The following is a 19,906-nucleotide window of genomic DNA, read 5'->3' on the forward strand; positions in this document are numbered from 1 at the left end:
AGTTTATGATTGTTGGGCAATTTTAAGGCCATGCGGCTATCGTCCAGGGAAACTATGATGCGGTTCTTGTTCCGAATTGAATTATGTCATGCATGTGTGCACAGATAACACAGAACACCAAAAGCATCCCTTATGTGGTAGACACTGGACGAAATGTTTTTCCACGGACCCCTCTTGCTGCTCGATGAATCTTTTCGAAGGCGAGTAAATCAAAGCGAACGTCCTCAAGAGTTCCGATATTTCGAAAATCCGACAGCTGTCATTGCTTCCTTTCGTCTACCGGATGGCCGTCTTTGGATTCCGCTTTGCCACCCAACAGGAAAATAAGAACCTTCCGCCTTCGAGGGGGAACAATTCTTCGAACGAAAGCCAATCAGCACTCGAATAACAAAACGATATTTCTGGGACCATATTTTCGGCGGTGTTTCGGAGGATTCGTGGCTAGGGCAGGGGTTGGTCACCGAGAGCATATCTCGAATAGCTTTATGAATGTTTTGTTAGCCAATGTTGTTTTGGTTAGTCAAATTTCTATACCTTCTGAATGTTGACCATTTCCATTGTGATGGCAATAAGGCACAAGGCTCGGTACGTCTTGCAGCGCTAGCCTGTTCATGTTGAAGACGATAGACAAATATCGTAAAGCATGTAATACTGTAGTTTCTTTTCTTTTCTTGGGATGTGCTGAACGAACTGAGAAGTTATTAGTTTTACCCATATGATGACGAAGGACATGGCTTCGTTTATTATTGTCCAACATTGGAACTCCGGTATGAAATATTGCTTAGTGCTTATTAAATATCACAATATGTTGGTGTTTTTAGTAAAATTGTAAATGAACCACATCCAAACCGCACCCCCGACATAATGGAAGAGTAAGGATAATAACGGGGGTAAGATTTTGCTTTGTGGAAGAGTTTGTTTTCCACACGCATGCAAGCGCACAAGGGTTGTGTAATGCGTATTGCATGCATTTAGGCGCATTTGTCATATTGGCTTGAAAATGGTTCTGGTGTTGAAAATAATGCTTCACAGTTGTATTTGATCTATTTAATCCATCCTTTTAGCTGTTCCTATTTTATTATCTATTATCAGCGGCGGATCAAACGATAGGCGGTCGTCTAGGGCCTCGCCGTGTTGGTGGTCTCAAAAAATTTGTGCCAATTGTGCGATTTTTTTAAATTTAACAGCAGAGTTAATTTATAGCAAAAAAATAATTTAAAAGGTAAACAATTGATCAAAAATATATTTCTTGGTTATATAAAACATTTGTTGCTATGTGATAAATTAAATGCAGAAAAGAATAACGACTTTGTGAGTTTAAAGTATAAAAAAATACTGCGAAATTGCACCAGGATTTCCGAATGTATAGTACCAGGAGAGCATTCACGGAAGTGGTCCAAGTATGGTTCTCCTTAGCGCATACAAACGTTTTTATATTGTATCAGTGTCTTTGTTCGTGTGAATCACGTGGAATTATGCAGACATTTTTGTCGCATTGAGTACAAATATAACTATGTGACCTACAGGAAAATATCGTGAAGAATGTTGTGCTCTTCTCTTGTATCAAGCACAATGGCGAACAATAGAAGCTAAGCTCTGAACTCGATTGAAATTAATGAGGACGAAAAGTAACGAAATGTGCACCAACACATCAGAAAATGGATGCATGTTTCCAGGTAACCGTTACCCTGGCAACTAACGAGTTCTACGAAGAGAATCTCAACGTTCTTAATAATTAATTTGGAACTTTCGTTAATGGAAGCGCTGTGACGCACTCTCTTTTCTCATTCTTTTTTGTCGCAAAATCGTTCAAAGACAACGGCTTAAACCAATTTGTTGGGCACAATTGGGAAAATTATTGCATCAAAATGGGGCAAAATGCTGCACACCCGATTTGCCACCCGTTAAGTTTGTCGATTACGTTGATTGTAATTGATTTTACGTCTCGGAAGCCCGCACAAAGGGTGACCAATGCGCCACCAGTTAAATGGCTCGTAAAGTTGGACAATTCTTAAGGATAATTCCGTTTTTTTTCTATTTTGACACGTGGCAAAACTAGTCCTTGAGTGTGTTTGTGTCGTACCGATCGTACCGGCTTTCATTTACGCCACACCGCACCAGGTACGAGTGGCCGAACGTAGGTAACAAAGTTAAATCTGGACCGGAGTTGCGGCAAGTAGCTTTTCGTGTAATGTGAGCATCGAAACGAGTAAAGTTCGCTCCTTAAAACTCCTTTTTCCCACCTTTCGTACCGCGGTCCGGACCGGTGTTGTTTGTCCCTTTATTTTTTGTTGCTGCAGAGCGGACATGTCTCGCAAGGAATTGAGGTGAGTAATTGAGAGATTAAGGGTGCCCTTTTTCGTACTTGAATGTGCAGTTCACAACTTGCTGTGGGTGTGTTGGGTAGCAAAACTTTAATGGTAGTAGGATTATCAGAAAGGGAGGAAAATAAAACATACGAAACGAAATTAATTTAAAACTAGCTTTAAAAAAACTTGTTCACTGCCCGACGGGTGTCATTCGCACAATGCGGAGAAACTTCCCGAAAGTGATCGATTAATTTAAATTAATTGAGGTTTGCTCTGCAGAGTCACTAATACTTGCTAGCTAATTGAAATGGAAAAGGATTAAGGAAAGGGGAACAGAGAAATTGTAGCTTTATTTTTCGTTTAATGGATTAGTAATTTTATCATGAAAATTTTCTTTAACTTAAAGTTTCTGGAATAAATGAAAACAAATTTATATAATAAAATCATTTACAATGAGCCTTATAAAGAGTTAATGAAATTTTGAAATATGTCAAGACAATATCAGACTTATTTAATAATCCTGAAAATGAAACAAGAAAAGAGCTAGAGTCGCGTTTAATTTGTCGAATACCTTACCGATTATCCAACGGTCCCATTTTGTAATAAGTTAATTTAGACAATTTACAAATAATTTCTCAAATTGACACCAATCTTAATAGAGAAACAACTTACATATGAATGATCTGTAGTTATGTTCTATAATTTTATTAGTCGTATCCTTGGACTCAGTACAGTACACTCTCTCTTTAGCGTGGCGTGCTTTAGCACTGCGCTTCACAATTAAACTTTCCTCACTCTCATGTCAAATCGTTGGAATTACAGTTAAAATCCGTATTATTCTGCCATCGTATAGTGTTTTCCACCTCATTCTCGTAACTCTATTAGTATATATTTTCTTTGTTTGTTTTACATTCGATCCTTCCTACCGAACTGTGCTAATTTTAATGTGAAAAAATATAACTTTTTTAAATATAGTCTTCATCTTATCGCAACATCCGTTAGATACATTATTCAACAAATCTGCTTTGGCAAAACCCAGCACGACACGGCTGCGACACGGTAATCATCTCACGTTAAGTACGAGCTAATACGTATTATGTGATACTGCATTAAAATAAGCATAGGATGTACATTTCTACCTTATTTTGAATACAACGCACGTCGCTTAGTTTCACTTCCGGTTGAGTCTTGCTTGTGCACAACTGTATTTTCATATTATTTTCTCCACGCGTTGCGTTCCGTTTGTTTCATTGTTTTATTTTCCGGGCTACATAAAAATGTAATTGATTCACTATTGGCAAACAGTGGCTTCTACACCCCTTCCCTTTCATACATTTGTACAAACGCTTTCTATAATGACCCATCGATTTCCCCCGTTGCTGTTGCTATCATCGTTCCACGTTTGTTCAACTTTATCACAGTATCGTTATTCGAAGTTATTTGTGCGCCGGCAAACCACGTGCAAATAGAATTCAAGTTGCAGTTTACTTATCAAAAACATAAAACGATTTTCGAAGATAAGCTGGTTATGGTTGGGTTGTAAAAATAGTCCCTGATTTTAGGCCATTAAAGTAAATTTGTTGTCAATCAGAGCGAAGAATGAATGTTATAGTTCCATTAAAATTGACTTCAATAACTAGCGAAAGTTTGCATATAATCATACAAAAAAATCAATGCTACAAATACAAAAGATGCGATTTCTTTGTGGAAAAGATTAGTTACATAATTTATGTTTGCTAAACCTTTATCCTAAAACAAACAGTGAGAAACTTTTTCCCCTTCACGCTTGTACATCTCAATTCCACTCGCTTCGTTACAATCACTGCTAATGATCAGCAAAAATACTAAACTTTTCTATTAGAAGATCACTCCTGTTTTGGAGGGGGAAAATAAATCATCACCGGTGCCACCCGTGTGAAGAGGCTATTGTCGGTACTAACTTGCCCGCTCAGGGAAATTCAGTTCAGAAAGCAATCTAATGTGCTTGCACGCTTACGATGGAGCTATGCTGCCATCAAGAATTTGGCATCCATTTGCTGTGTTAGTGCAGTGTGTATTAATCGGAATTGGCTCTTAACCTTTGCCACGTTCAGTGCGAACTCCAAACTGGGTGGGGGAGGGGAAGGAAACGGCTACACCGCGTGCACGTGATGGGTGTAATTGGGCGAAAGTTTCCAATTGAATAGACACAATCAGCCGCACAGACACTCACGCACACACTGGCTCATTAATGGGCGAAAAAAGTTTCGGCATGCGATGCCAACAAGTGGACCTCGTTGCCACAAGGTGGAATTGGACTATCCACGTGCCATTTCTCCCGATTGACATTCATCCGATACTTATCCGTTAATGTGTTAATCCACGTCCACTCTACTCGTTCGGCCAGTGAATTCTCTACGCCTATAGCTTTGTGTTCGTTGTACGCGACGCGTTTGAGCACCGTTTTAGTATCGTTCGATGTTCGAAAAAACAAAACCATAAGACGAACTTATGTCCAGTACTCCGATTCGTCCACCAGTCGTTGATGCTTTACGGTCCATTTCGCGCACCACCCGTCTCGATCACACTTACGGTCAGTGGTGGGGCAACGGTGGCGGTCGACATGGTCGTTGCCGGTTCGTTCAGATCATCCTCATCGTCCTCATCGTCGTCCTCACCGTTGCTGGCGAGCTCGTTCGGGCGCCGGAACAGCAGCTCATTGCGCCGGAAAAGCGGATGCTGACGGAACCGGTGCACCCGGGAACGGGCGCCAGTACAGCCGGGTGCATTAGTGGTGCCCTCGGCGGCGGCGGCTGACCCGTGGGGCATCCCTGCCGCTGCCGACACACCGACCGCAGCACCCGCGGTCGATCAGGTCGTGGCATCATTGGGGAAATCCTACATGGGTCGAATCGGTCGGTAAGGAATGGTTCTGTATCGTAAACCCGTTGTACCCGGTTGGTTGTGATTTTGGTAAAACATTTTAATACACGTGCACATTCGCAACGAAGCAGTGTATCGCGGTCGCACCAGTCCAAACCCCCAACGCAGGGAACGCATCGCGCAGCAACAACACAAACGAGTACGAGCAATGCAATGAACGGAAATAAAAGAAATGGAAAAAAAGACGCTACAATCAATGCAAATTTGGTCACCTGTCGCTTGCAGCATTCCAGTTAACAAATGCACAAAACACACGTAAACACACATTTAAGTATTAATGAGCTATTTAGTATCAGTTTCGCTTCCTTTTAATGCGTATGGTGGCCAATAATTTCACTAACTTCTAATTTAATATAACTATTATTTCATGTGATGGTAAGTATTGGGATATCAAAGGAGAAAGCACAGAAGTAAAGAGATGAATTGAGCATTTAAAATAAAACTTAAAGCGGTAAATAAACAGTGAGTGCAAGCTTAAGCTTAATCAACATGTTACAGAGGAAAAGAAAGTAAACATATCGAAATTATAGTTGACAGAAACGATGAAAATTGTGTAACTTATTTAATTACTAATTTAACAATGTTCAGGGAGTTGTGCTTTTATGGTTTTCAAAACATTAATTGGGTGTAATGAAATGTATAAGCGTGAGAAAAAAATTTGTTAGTTAAATGAAGACAATTTATAAAAAAGTAGAGCAAATTTGAACAAAAACCAATATTTTGAAATCGGTTATTGTAATGATAAAAAGATTGACAAAATTAATTAAATGAATAAAAATTGACATAAAACAATGAATGAACATAAATGAATAAAGAAACAAAATGCACAGAAGGAAACAAAACATATAAAAAGCGTAAAGAAAATATATAAATGGATAAAGTATAATAAAATACAAATGAGCTGTTAATATTGAACAACGGTACTAGCAAAAGAAATGAAAAAAACTGTACTGTATAACATATTAAGAAAAATTCTCGTAAAATTTCAAACAACGGTTTCAATGTCAGATTGTTGTATTTGATTACAAAAAAAGGAAGAAAGCTTTTCTAAAAGAATGTATGTAGGTTAGGAATTAGCTACTGATGACTATCGTGGAACGTTTGCATGCATTAATTAACTGACACCAATTTACCCGTTTTGTAAAGCTTGTTTATGCTCGTGTCTGTTTTAGTACGGCCCAGCAGCAAGCATTGGACGTTTGCCCTTCATGCGAGCAAGCAACGAACCAACCGAACCGAGCAGCCGAACCAATAGGTGGTACCTTCCACGTGGAAGCGTGTCTTCGGTTTTTTTTGTCGATCGGCGTCCTTCGGACCAGCTGTGGTTTGCGATGCTCATCCCATCACAGCATCCGCTCGTCGACGCCATCGAGCGAGCGGGTGGTCGGCGAAGGACAATGCGTCGTAATGGAGACGGTCGGTTTGTCCGTGGCCCAGCAAAGCATGGCATGCCGCAGCAGCACTAGGATGGACCGTGGTCGCTAAGCATGGTGAAGAAGGGGCGAATGGGGACAGGTTAGGGATGGGCGAATTGTTTTAGCGTGTTTGAGGTGGGCGCCGATGTTAAATGAGAAAAGCACAACATGCACAGCACCAGGCAAAGGCAAACGCGAACGCAACCCAGAACAAGTTTAATGCGAGAAACGTAACGTAACGCTATAATGTAACGCTTGCTAATAGAAAATCGCTGTTGGATGTTGAAGGGTGACAGAGTGTACGAATGTGCCTGTACTTACGTGGAGCGGGATGCGCTGGTTGAGCGATTTGTTTTTGTTCTTCTTAAAGGAACACAGCAACAGTTCGCGCATGCCTTTACGAAAGTTGCGGCTCAGGAACGCGTACAGGAGCGGATTGACGCCAGAGTTGAAGTACGTCACCAGAAAGGTGAGAGGAGTGAAGAGCGCATTAAAGTTGGAGTCACCCTTATAGTCGGTGGACCTGGAGTTGGTAGGAAGAGGTTTAATAAATTGTGAGAGTTTTAATTAATATGTATGAAACATAAGCTGACGTTATCATATTTAAAATTATAAATACAAACTCATCTTTCCTTCAGGACTTTCAATGATGTAGGAAATGAAAAAACACCTTGTCAATCCAAAGTCGTTGCATTCATTAGTAAGTATGACGTCTCCTTCCTTATCAGACGTATTCTTCCTTATCAGACGTATCCTTCCTTAAACCACTGAAGGAGATGGGTCGTTTAATGATAAACGTGTCGCCGAAGACGAATTGGGATTTAGAAGGGCGTCCATTAGAACTTTTCGGAACATACTTCATTTGGAGGATTTTCTCAAATCAAATATTGTTTTCCGGCCAGTTCCGGCCAGCTGGTGTAAGCAAGTCTAGTAGGCCTTTTAAAGCTCATAATGCTCAATGCATACATAATTAAATGAACGCCAGAAGCAATGGACCAACAATAGACAGCTTTATCCATTTAATATTATTGATGATTATTATCCCATCCCATACAATCTCATAACCTTCTAATGACTTCAAATGAATTGGACAAAGTATTATGATATCCATACCAGAAAAACCTCAATTCCCTTTATCCTTTTTACCACATAAATCATCTAGGGGACCTGTGGTCAACGCAATCAGCTCCAAGCGCCATGAATCAGGTTAGGTTAAATGGACAGAGAGCAAACCCAGGTAGATGACACTAGCGCATGTCCTTCATTGAGAAAATCATTATAATGCCACCGCGCCGGTGGCGGCGCCGGTGCGATATTTCAATTAAACGTGCATGATTAGGCCCTTTTGTCGGGCGTTCGACCATCTTAATAGCAATTTCGTATGCGAGCCCGCACTGTGACGTTACTTCATTACGCGTCCTTTTTTTTACTTTCGCACGACAAGCGTTTTGGCTTATCATTTTATTTTACCATGTCCTGAACGTCCTGCTGACGTCAGTGCGCTCTATCGGACGGGACAACGATGGTCGATAAAAATGAAATATGAAGTCACTTTGGCTAACGGTTACGCCGGTTACTCGTTGCAAGTCGTCCACCGGCGTGATCCAACGGCTACTCACCAGTATTGCCACATCTTCCGCGCATGAAACGGCAAGTTGCAGAGGGCGAAAGTGAGCACCACCACCATCAGCATGCGAATAACGCCGCGGCGCGCCCGCAGCACGTTGTTGGACGAATGGGACACCTGCGTCAGCTGGGTGCCGTGCCGTTGGTGGAAGCTGTTCTGTGCCGGCCAGGTAGTAACCACCACCTTATCCGACTCCACCGATACCTGGGGGTGAGGCGAGATGTAGGTGTGGTGTTAGACCAAACAAAAAAGCCCCTTCTTAACCGGTATCTCCGGTGTGCCGGGCGGATGTGGACATCACAATTCCGTCGACGGACACTTACCTGGCTTTCGGTGACACCTGTGGTTCGCTTGTCGTACTTGCTGCTTGGCTTCCGGTGGAAATTGCTCGAGTAGCTCGACGAGGTCGTGTTTTGCAGCGCAATGTGACGCTCCAGCCCCCGTGAGCTTTTCCACAGCGCTATCGCTATTCGGCTGTACAGGACCTGTAGGGAACGGGACGACGAATGGAACGTGTTCATGAAGCTGTTCGGTAGACGCGGAAGAAGGAAATGGAAACACACACACATACACCCGCTAGAGTAACACGTAATGAGCACTTACCGTCATAACCAGAAGCGGCAGTAGGTACAGCAGGGCAAAGTTGATGATGTCGAACAGCTCGGAGTTGAACATTTTCCGGTTGACGATGCAGATCGTTTCCAGCTGGTCATCGCCGAGGTTGTTCGTGATGGTGCGTACGAAGATAAACTTCGGGATGGAATAGACGGCGGACGTTATCCAAACGGCCACGATGACCAGCTAGATGAATTTAGATGCAGATTAATGAGAGCGATAAGAGATGTTATCTGGGTGCTTCCTTTATTTGTTGTGGAATAGTGTTACGTCTGCACCAGGAAGCATAAGCCCGATGTCTTAATTTACTTGTCAAAACCTGAATTGAATATCCGACGAATTATTTTTAAGTCAATCTAAACGAACATTATCAAAAAATTGAAATAGAATAATTTATCCTTCATGTTGGTGGCGTTTGGATTGACTTATTGTATTATTTTAAGGATTTCAATAATTTTTCTTACCATCAATCATATAACGTTATATGTTTTCTATAGCTATATTACTCTCTGTACTATTAATATCCCACGGCGTAGTCTTTTGCTCGCCCGATTGTATGTAATTGCTATTATTACGTTCGTAATATTCGCCAGCTATTGCCATTGCGATACTCGTGGTGTGGTATTGTTTTCTCTCACCGATTGAACCGTGAAAATGTCGAGCCTGCGTGTTTCGGAACGTGTTTAGTATTTCGATTGTCACAATTTCTGCAAGTTTGCAAACCGGTAATGATGTTATAACCGACACAATCTGTCAGTGTACTATGAAATAGCTAGCATTGTCATAGAATATGAATAAAATCATATTACAATCATTCGAATTCTCTTTTCCGTTTGATATTTGATACCTCATGGTTCTTGGAATACCATTTCTGACTTTCCTAATTTAATAAAAAATCGGTGTAGGTTGTGTTTAAAATTTAGTTGTGTTAACATAGTACAACAATTTTGCTCGAAAACCGCCGAAAGGTATGCAATTGAGCACACCATACGCATAGCATTCGCATAGCTTACGTAGCATGGCATACGAATGGTATACCTTTAGGCGATGTTTGAGCAAAATTGCTGTACTAGGTTAACACAATTTAATTTGTAACAATTTTAAACACAACCTACACTGAGTTTTTATTTTTGTTTGTAATAAATGACAGCCAAAATTGCGCTATTTCATACACGCGATGAAAGCACCTTAGCACATATTGCATACTTTCTGGCGTTTAATATTGCTCTCCAAAATGTGGTTGACTCACTTACAAATTGGGTTTGTTCTCAACACCAAGGTACAAAACAAGCAGGAAACAATCGAATATTTTGTTCAATATTTTTGAAGATGAAATAAAGGCGTAAAAAAAGCTATTCGAGCTATAACGAAAGAATATGTCTAATTAAACAAATCAGTGAAAAGCTTAACGAAAGCACTCGAAAGTGCATTAGATTAGGCAGATGTTTGTGCTAAGGCTTGAGCCACTCGTTGCCAGCTTTAGTTCCCTTCTGTTATGAATTATAGTACAGCTGGAATCCCGTCGTTTATCTTTCGCATCTAAACTGACTCCTACAGCAGCGCACCTTTCTGGAAGGTAACTGAAAGTATGCATGTGTTGTTGTGGCATGTAACATGCATGGTGACGGTGCAAGCGTAACTAAAAATCAACAACGGCGACACAAGAGCATCTCCTTCCTTCAAACGGCCCCGGCGTGCCACGGAGCCAAAGTGCAACGCGTGACAGATTGTTCCTTTTTGGTGGGGCAGTTAAGCTGATTATTGGCTCCGACCGGTGGCTGTCCGTGTCTCGATGGAGGGGCAACCACAAAAGCGCACACTGTTTGTTGGCGAGATTAAACTTTTCCGGCCAGCGTTCGGTACGAATGGAGGCAACCATCTGATGCGTGCAGCTTTTCCTGAAGGCAAAGCTGCATTGTGGGCAGCGAGTGCAGCAACATGGGTGCAATATTGTTTGCTCTACTGCTTATCGATCTGCGGACAACGGCACGACATGGTAAGACGTCGATGACGTTCCTTTGTGTGGACGATCGTTTCGAAGGACAAAGGACCAGCGCTCGCTTGTCCGCTTGCCGTCGTGGGCGGATAGGATGGAGAGTGAGTGCGAGGCGATATCGATTCCCTTCGATTCAGTGCGACGATTGAGTGGATACGCAACGGAATGGAACAACGCGAACTGTTCTGGCTTCTTGGTTGTACATTCAGCTGTCGTTCCAGGATGAGTGGCCCTTTCGAGGGGTAATTAGGGAATACTTCAAGTCGCATCAGTACACTCGTACTACTGAATGGAAAGTGCAATCGATCGTGACATGTACGTCAGGATGGTCTTTTTGTTCTGTCAAGGAACATTTTATGGACTAATGATACGCTTCGGGGTGAGGATATTTATTTAAGCCTAGTCCTGAATCTGGAGTTTCCAGTTTGAATAAAGTTCACTCCAACTATGTTAAATATCTTAGTATAAAAATTTTCTATAAAACTCTATGACATGTAGAGGATGATTTTTAATTTAACTTGACATTCATATAATCATGATTGATTAGCTCAGTTGAATATTTTGTATCGTGTTTTACGTTACGTTTTATTTTTTTTCCTCGATTGCATCAAATGCACTTGCTACTTTTTTTACAAAATGGTCTCTCTCCTCCACTTCAACTCATGACAACATTGTTGTCACAGCTCAAACGTCAAACAGACGAACAAAGTTTATTATTAAAAGATATGATATTTCAATAAGTTTTCCGATTCATTTGTTAAACCGGCCCAAAAATGCAAATTACCAAACAAAACAATACCCTCTATCCTTACTATATTCATGCAGTTGTATCGGCACGTTAACATTCCCATAATAGAGTTGTTTTGGAACGTACAATAACACACTCAAAAAAATCTATTCCCAAAACCTTTCTTCCTCGATGTGATTAATCTTTACTGTTTTTAAACAACGTAAACGTTCAACTACACCGAGTGAGATACGAACAGCTGTTTCGCATAGTTTGGCAAACACCAAACCGTTCTACTTACCCGCAGCCGGCGTGATGTGAGGATCTGCTTGCACGTGATCGGATGAATGATGGCAAAGTAGCGCTCCATGCAGATGACGACCAGGATGAATATCGAGGCGGTGTAGCTGAGCGAATGCACGAACTGGTACATCTTGCAGAGGAAGTCACCAAACACCCAGCTGTAGGAAGTAAATGGTAGACAACAAGCAAAATGTTATTGACGGGCTGTCAACGTACGCGGTACACGTAGAATCCGAACTGTTTTTGGTTTGGATGCAAAGATTCGCCGGAATAATGTAGCAGATGGGAGAGATTACAGCGAAGCAAGTACGGTGACACATGACACATCTCGTCGCTATGGGATAATGTACGGATCTTCACTTTCTTGATGACGACATCAGGTTCGCATCGAGTTGGAATTCAGTCTTTATACTTAAACGTATTGGAATTTTTCCCGGTTCGTCGATTTTTTGGATGCGATTCTTCATTGGATACAACTCTATCCCATTGAACAGGCGGGTAAAACAGATCACCCGCACAACGAAGTTTTATGAAACCTCAGGCAACACCGTTTCGCGCTGTTTGTTTATTAGTGTAAGCATATGTCCGGAACAGCTGTGTGTGTTTGTTTGCAATTGTACTTCCCGCTATTTTGGGTGGTTCTTTTCCTAGCGTGTGGTGTGGCGTCTAGGCGGGTAACATTTTATAACGTGTTGGGAACATAAAATGTTCCTCCGGCACGGAGACTGTTCGCTCGCACTATTACACAAGCCCAGTGGAGAATCAATCCCCTTGGAGGCCCAGGGCGGTATTATAGTTGGGGCCTCTTATTTTAAAAACGATGCAGGAGTGAAGGGGAACTTGAGGGGAGGGGACTTGAAATGAGACAAGGCGAAAAGCGCAGTAAAAAGGGGTCTACTCCGCCTACCGCTTGATCCGCCGCTGCACAAGCCCCGTGTAAACATTTGCTCTTAAATACGATAAAGGAAACGGAAAAATTGTGAAAAATAACGTCCGCTATGATGGAATGTTATGCAAGGATACACGTCACATTTGTAGCATGCTGTTGGCACAATTGATGAAGTGTAGCTCAACACGACTCACTGTAGAACCAGACACCGATACCCAAAGAGTCTGTAAGTTGGTTTTTAAATTTTACTACTTTTTATAACATATAAATTGATGGAATATAAAACGAATTGTTATGTGTTCAAAAGTAAGCATTTAATGTTATTATTTACATTTTATCTTTTCACTATTTTCGAACTTATGGATTTAACAAACATTAACAAATTATTGGGTATTATTGGCTTCTTCTTCCTTATTTCAGTAAAATTGAGGTTTATTTGAAATTGTTCAACTTATATTTATATTACACAATAAAATATTAAACTTTATCAGCTGTCATAAAGCTGTCGTCAACTAAAAACTGGCATTAAATAATCATAGCATTTGATAACTAGCAACATCTCTACAGTATTACTCATTTTTGTTTGAAACTTTACTCAACAAAAGAAAATTATTTAACTAACAAGGAAGAAGTATGTTTGTAACCGAAACCTCCTGCCTTTTATTTAGATGTTTCATTAGCTACATTCAAATAAACCTCTCCGAATTTAGCTTCAACACCATCAGCGTAGGGCGCACAATCTTTTTCAACAACACTCCTCAGCAATGCAAACACCATCACTGCCTTTAGAATCTTTCATCCATTTTATCCCAACAACGTCAGAGAACCGTAGAATAGTGGTTAGCTTTTGTGTTCTGCTTTCATAAAGAGGGAGCTTCGTTTCTTCTCTATCTTTCTCAAACTTTCTTCTTCCCTCGTATGCAAAATTGACAGCGACAACCTAACGATCGTTATTTTCCCTCACCGCAGCGTAAGACATCCACTGGTACCACCAAAGTTTTCCTGCGCTACGTGCACGCAGATACGCTGGTTCGCAAATGTCTGCAACCAAACGCGCCTTCTTCCATCCGCAACACACAAGACAACAACGAAGCACTACCGCACAACAATGCGAAGGTACTGTAGGGGCTTGATTCCACTCGAAATTTTGTCTCGCGCTTAGTTGCAATGCCAGCGCCATCGTATTACGCCCAGATTTGGGGATCATGTTGCGGGAGAACTTTTTGAATGGGAGCGTCCTGCTTTGGCGGGAACCTTGTAGGTGATATAACGTGGCGGACGTGGTGCAGGAAATTGGATAGCATCCCATCCGGTGGCAAGAAGCCTGCGCTACTATCAACTTTAATTATGCTCGCTAATTAGGTAAAGGGATTATGTGTCCACGTGGAATGGGGGGAAAAGATGATGGAGACACACGCACACACACGCACTTGGAGTTATGCATCAAGTGTGTGATGTGGTGTTTAAATACTACTCATGTGTACTTTGCTCACATAAACTATAGCCATCTGCTATGGGAATGAAGATGATGTTGATGTTAAAGTTGGTTCACGTTCATGCTGCAAAGCCAAAGTACAGCTAGAACTCCCCGAACAAAACTCCCTTTTCTCCGCCCTGGACTTTTGACAAACGAACTGAGCAAACCTGAGCGGATCAATAATTAAAAATGTCGTTCGCTTCGCTTTTCCATCGTCCAATTGGAAACGTGGTGGTTGTTTTTTTTAAGTTACAGTCTGGCATCACCACCGCACCGATGATTACAATCAGCAGCATCATTAAAGATTAATAATTGACGTAGTAATGGCAGCTTGTTCGCTTCATTGAAGCCGTCCTTCGAGAACTTGCGCCAAAAAATAAGAGGAAAATTCCAACGGACTTAAAAAAAAACCCGGCAAAGAAGAAACAAACGAAGCATTGCCATTCTGCTCAACGTGCACGAGTTACAGCAAGAGGGAAAGTCAAATACCATCAAAATTGTAATTAATGTCCCTCTATTAGCCGCATTTGGAGGTTGATTTTTGGCATGCCATTGCAACCGGTGTTGGATGAAGATTATGTCCGGTTCGGTGATTTTTGGTTTGATTTTTAGAATTTTCCGCCCTCATTAATTGCTATCGATTAGTTACGCAGATTGTTGGGCGGTTGGAATGGCATCTTCACGCTGGGGAGGTATTAAGGAATGTTTAAAATCAATTATTGTCCCAAATCGAATACCCAAACAGTAAATTCTCCGAATCGCTATCCATTGGAGTGAACAAAAGCATAGTATTTTGAAGTAAACGTAGCACGTCGAGAGTGAATGTCATTCACGTGGCTGGTGGGACTTACCTTTCGATCAAGTAGATAGTAAGGTTCTGCATCACGCAGAACACCCCGACGCACAGGTCGGCAACGGCCAGGTTCGCGAGGAAGAAATTTGTTATCGAGCGTAACCTTCTGGAGAGTGTCACCACTAGAATCACGAGCAGGTTGCCTGAAATGAAGAGGAGGGAAATGTGGGGTGAAAAACAGCACTCACTCAGCACGCACACAGCAATGAAATGATGACGTGCTTATGGTGGAGTTTTCAATAAAAACTACGCTCCTGAAGCTGATTGACGGAGGTGCACGGAGAATGCCGAATGATGTATCCCCGTCGGTGCTGCTACTGACACGTTATCCGATATCCAAGAAAATTTCAACCGAGAAGGGTTCACTGACGACGTTGCAAACCAGCAAGTCGGGAGTTTGGGAATATCTTTTCTACAATTTCGTGCCCCTCTCCCGAGGGAGTTTTGATATGAACGCGCGAAAGTCTCGGAAAATCATCCTTGAGAAGCAATCGTGATCGACCCTTTTTTGGTGTTCCGCTTGGGGAGATATTAAGGGAGTTATCTTTAGCCCATGCTCCATGGTGAATTCCTTTCGGGGAAAAAAAATCGGACACGCCACACTATACCACCATGGTGATGCTGGGAATGAAGCGCTACTATCGGAGGTCGTTTCAGTTCAGTGGCAATGAACCGGAATTGCGTATCACAAAGCATGTCTAACAGTAGCGCTAACAGAAGTCCAAGTGATAGCCGTATTTTTTTCTCTCTCGATGGATCCGTCTGATAGACCATTTTGGAACAGACAAACAGGCCACAGATCGGCGAGTTATTCTGCTATTCAGATTAATTGAAATGAAAGTTTTCAGATTATCTTTTCAGCATGGTCCGGTAGCAAGTAGGGTAGGTATATAAATCATATCATGGACCATAAACTTGTCAAATGGAAGTTTTGAAGTTTGCATACAATGGTATTTAAAAGATATCGTTCATGGTTTAGGTTATTGCCTCTGAATTTTATTATTATGTGCTAAGAATTCATTATACCTGGGATTTTTTAACGAATAGTTAAGTATGAATATATTATTCAAATTGAGGAATAAATTAACATAACATTTAAATTGTTAATCTTAAATTACTTTTAAGGTTTAGCGTTAGGTGTTAACGAGTAACGAAACCATGGTACACTAATACACAGATAAACTTCCTAAAAAATGGCCTAAATTTGCTTAATTTAATAAATAACTTAATTTAAAACCTATTCAGGTGTTATACCTACTCAATTTGAGCATATATTTGATTCATAATATAATCTGGTCCAGTGTTTGTACCTAACTATTACAACTTTCAGCTGCGATATGATCATCTCAAGCATAATCCAGAACGAGATAATTGATAAATTAAACAAATGTTTCGTTGAATTGCTCATTAAACAGTCGTATATGTGGTATCGCAAGTAATTACGCGAAAAACAAATTATAAACTCTCACCGTGCCAATCGATTCACACTCTTACAGTACCACTTCAAGTGCATCGAAGCGCAATGTAATTTAAATTTCACGTTTACACTACCGAACCTACCGAAATGATAATAATTTCGGTGCCCAAATAAATACAATAAATCATCGTGCGCGTTGATACGCTGGTCTGTAATTGTTTTATCGAACGCTGGCCTCGGCACACGTACCGTGGGTTTTTGCGGTCACCGTGCGTCATAAATCATCACGGAAGCATATTTGGTCACGATGAAATTGGTGTTTGCCCCAAGTGTGGCCTCATGAGCTACCGGCGGGGGTCGATAAATGGGGCGGCCAACGGAAAGCAAAAGTACAGACATAATTGGCAGGCCAAACTTAACGACACCCGCAATCAGGAGGCCATAAATCTGCTTATCTGCTGTGTACCGCGTACGACAGTACGGATTGCGGAGTGAATGATTTTTTTCTCTCGATCCAGCAGGAAAGAAAACGGATTTCCTCTCCGTTAGCGTGTTATCGAACCGGATAGTTGGTTTCGGGATAATTTCGAACAAAACTTATGGCAAAAATCAACCCAAAAACAACCACTTTCAATCACAATCACTCCGGTATCGCGCATTCCGGGAAGCGGGCTCGTGATGCCAAACGCTGTACTGTACTCGACGGTGCTTGATTAACTGACCAATCGGAATTGCGTTTTCCTGGAAACTTCTCACACAATCACACACGTAATCATATTCCGCGAAGGAGCTTCGTAGAAAAAGTTATCCCAAAACCTGCATGTATTGGAGTGGAAAACACATTTCCAGGCGCATGACTTTCTTCGTGGGAATGGCCGCTTCCCGAGGCAATGGAAAACACAAAGCAAAAGCTATGTGTAACACGTGAAAGGAAACACTCTACCGGGTTCGGTGAAGTCTTTTTTTTTTGTTGCCCGTAGCGAAAGTGGCAGTAAAGCACGGAACGTCAAGGAATGGATAACTCCCCAGGATGGGGAGATGATAAATAATTCAACCGGGACTTTACCCTGGATGGACGATTCCTTACGGTACTGATTGCTATCAATAGCTTCACTCGCTTCAAGTTGATCCGTTTGCGATGCGGAGGAACAAAGTTCATTGGCGGAGGTCGGTAAAGTGTTGTTTTTCAAGTTGTTTCTTAGGCACCACCCCCCCATGTGTGCGGTGGTTTTGAAACGGTGGTAACGCAAAAACAACACCGTTCCAGTTGATTTGTGGAAAGTGTGTTAGGAAAATGTGTGTTTTATTCGGTGTTTACGGGGTGCTTCGTTGATGGTATTACCGCTACCGAGACACACGTGCGTTGACTTATTTAAGGTTGATGACTCTTATAACTTCACTTTGACAGGACGATTGCCTTTGTGGGGATTTGAACTGCAGTTTCGTAAGAATGTTCAAGCCCACCGTAACTCATCAAGTAGTCCTCAAGAGCAGACAAGTATTTATGGCTAGAATTCATCAAAAACAATCTTATCTCCGGGGCTGATATGTTCCGTATCGTATCGTCAGCAAATATCAATATTCAATTTTATCGAAATCTTACCGAAGAAGCAGCAACAAAACACCAGCGAGTAGAGCGTTATGAATATGACCCGCACGTCCGTCCGATCGAATATGAACTCCTTGTGCACAAAGTTGGTGAACGAGTGTGTTAGATTGCCACCGTCGGAAAATTCCAACCCCGTCCCGTTCACGTTCAGCAGGGCCGTTGTGAGCAGCGGTGCAACCGATCCATTTGCACCACCCAACGAAAGCATGGTGGCGGGTGACGTGGTGGCATTAACCACCGTGGAGTAGTTGCCCAGTGTGGAGACGTTTCCAACGACTGGTGAAGAATTGCCAGCCGCCAGCAACAGTCCACCACCGTTGGCCGCACCCAGCTCATCGAGAAAGGCCGCGCTGGAGCTGAGGAAACTCATCACACCGACGGAACTGGTGGTGGTGGTGGTGGTCCCGTTGGGAAAGTCTAGCATGTTTTAACTGCTCCAGTTACTGGCAGGTTGGTGGGGGTTTTGATTTGGCTTGTTATATCACGCCGTGGGACGTTCCTTTCGATCGTTCCTCACACCACCTGCATCCGGCTCGGATATGATTGATGGCTTCTGCAGGTAATCTGCCCCATTCGTACTGTTACCACCTGTCCGAACGCTGTGCTTAATGGGTGGTTTTAATCAGCAGTGTGGTCTCTGCATGTGCGTGTGGGAATTGATTTTTCATCGCTCACTTCAACACCATCTGCTGCCGGTTTGGGTGGGTCGATGCGATGTGTATCACTTAATTGCTGTCTTCCGCCGCGGGTGGATTAACGGTAATTGAGTGAATTATCTGTGAGAGTAAAGAAGAAACAAGAAAGAACAACCAACGGTTGAATATTAATTCCCGGTGCGGTAAAACGTATTAAAGTTATCATCACTCGCAGTTGGAGACGCGTGCGCTCGCTTTCGTGCGTTTGGTGGAGGCGCCTGGTAGCTTTCAGGTCGCGCATGATGGAGACGCCCGGTAGTTTTCATTTTACGCAAGGCAATGAAATTTTTTTTTGTAAAAATAGATTGGCAGTGAAAAAAAGCTGTAACCATCGATGGAGACGACGCTGTAAAGTGACGATAACGATGCGAGTAGGATAATGAAAATTTAATTTCATTATTCTACCTTCCCCGTAGAGCCGGTTACGCTTACGTTTGTACTCGCGAAGCGAAATGAAAAGCGAATGTGTGCACACTAGATCGTGTTTTTGTTTTATTTTCGATAGCCCCGAGAGACAAGGTAACCGAGACGGAACAATAACAGCGACCACCAGCATATGCCATCTTCAAACAGGGTGGTTACGCGTTCCGCAAATGGGGAAAAATAATGGCACCATTGCTGCGAGTAAATCATTGGACGCAAATAAACGAACGAACGGAACAACAAAGTGGAGGTATGAAACATAAACTTCAATCTGAACATTCCCGAACGCCCGAATGAATGCGTGCCGTGCGCAGCTGTTTGTGTATGTGGTTATGCGTACGCAAGACATCACCTTAGTTCGGCTCATGTCGCACCGAAAGAAAGTATGCTCCGACGCAAACCGGAATGTACTATGAATTAAGTTTGAAACGAAATTAAAATATTTTTGTGGCTGTTGCCACTGGGCGTAGCATTATTTATTGCTTTTGTACAAAGGTTACATTATTGAAATGCGCTGAAATGGAATAGACGATCCGCGCTCTTCACGGGCATCCAAACGGTCCAAAAGCTTCTCCGTTTTGGAACGAAATTAGACTCCATATGTGCGTCGCATGAAAACGGTTCCAAGG

The 19,906-nt window shown here is 42.1% G+C and overlaps 1 protein-coding gene across 2 annotated transcripts; it reads right to left on the minus strand.

The window, feature by feature from the left end:
• Positions 1-5,104: 5,104 nt before the first annotated feature.
• Positions 5,105-18,673, minus strand: LOC128302245 (trissin receptor). Of its 2 annotated transcripts, none has more exons than XM_053039024.1 (8): positions 18,154-18,673; positions 15,132-15,276; positions 11,913-12,072; positions 8,877-9,074; positions 8,597-8,758; positions 8,266-8,477; positions 6,968-7,169; positions 5,105-5,186 (listed from the first exon to the last, which is right to left on the minus strand). In XM_053039024.1, the coding sequence occupies exons 1-8, from the start codon at positions 18,581-18,583 to the stop codon at positions 5,160-5,162; spliced, it is 1,536 nt and encodes a 511-aa protein (XP_052894984.1). In that variant the 5' UTR covers positions 18,584-18,673; the 3' UTR covers positions 5,105-5,159. The 2 variants fall into 2 exon arrangements, with proteins under 2 accessions (XP_052894984.1, XP_052894983.1); XM_053039023.1 differs by lacking the exon at positions 5,105-5,186 and adding an exon at positions 6,575-6,712.
• Between the last annotated feature and the right edge of the window lie 1,233 nt (positions 18,674-19,906).

The sequence above is a fragment of the Anopheles moucheti genome, chromosome 3 (genome assembly GCF_943734755.1).
Source record: "Anopheles moucheti chromosome 3, idAnoMoucSN_F20_07, whole genome shotgun sequence".
NCBI lineage: Eukaryota > Metazoa > Arthropoda > Insecta > Diptera > Culicidae > Anopheles > Anopheles moucheti.

Bases quoted from the DNA above. Each gene is read 5' to 3' on its own strand.
- LOC128302245 (XM_053039023.1), bottom strand. From the start codon at position 18,583: ATGCTAGACTTTCCCAACGGGACCACCACCACCACCACCAGTTCCGTC. The intron at 15,277-18,153 runs GTAAGATTTCGA...TCTTCATTTCAG, and splicing joins GTTTTGTTGCTGCTTCTTCG to GCAACCTGCTCGTGATTCTA. The intron at 6,713-6,967 runs GTAAGTACAGGC...CACCATGCTTAG, and splicing joins ACCAGCGCATCCCGCTCCAC to CGACCACGGTCCATCCTAGT.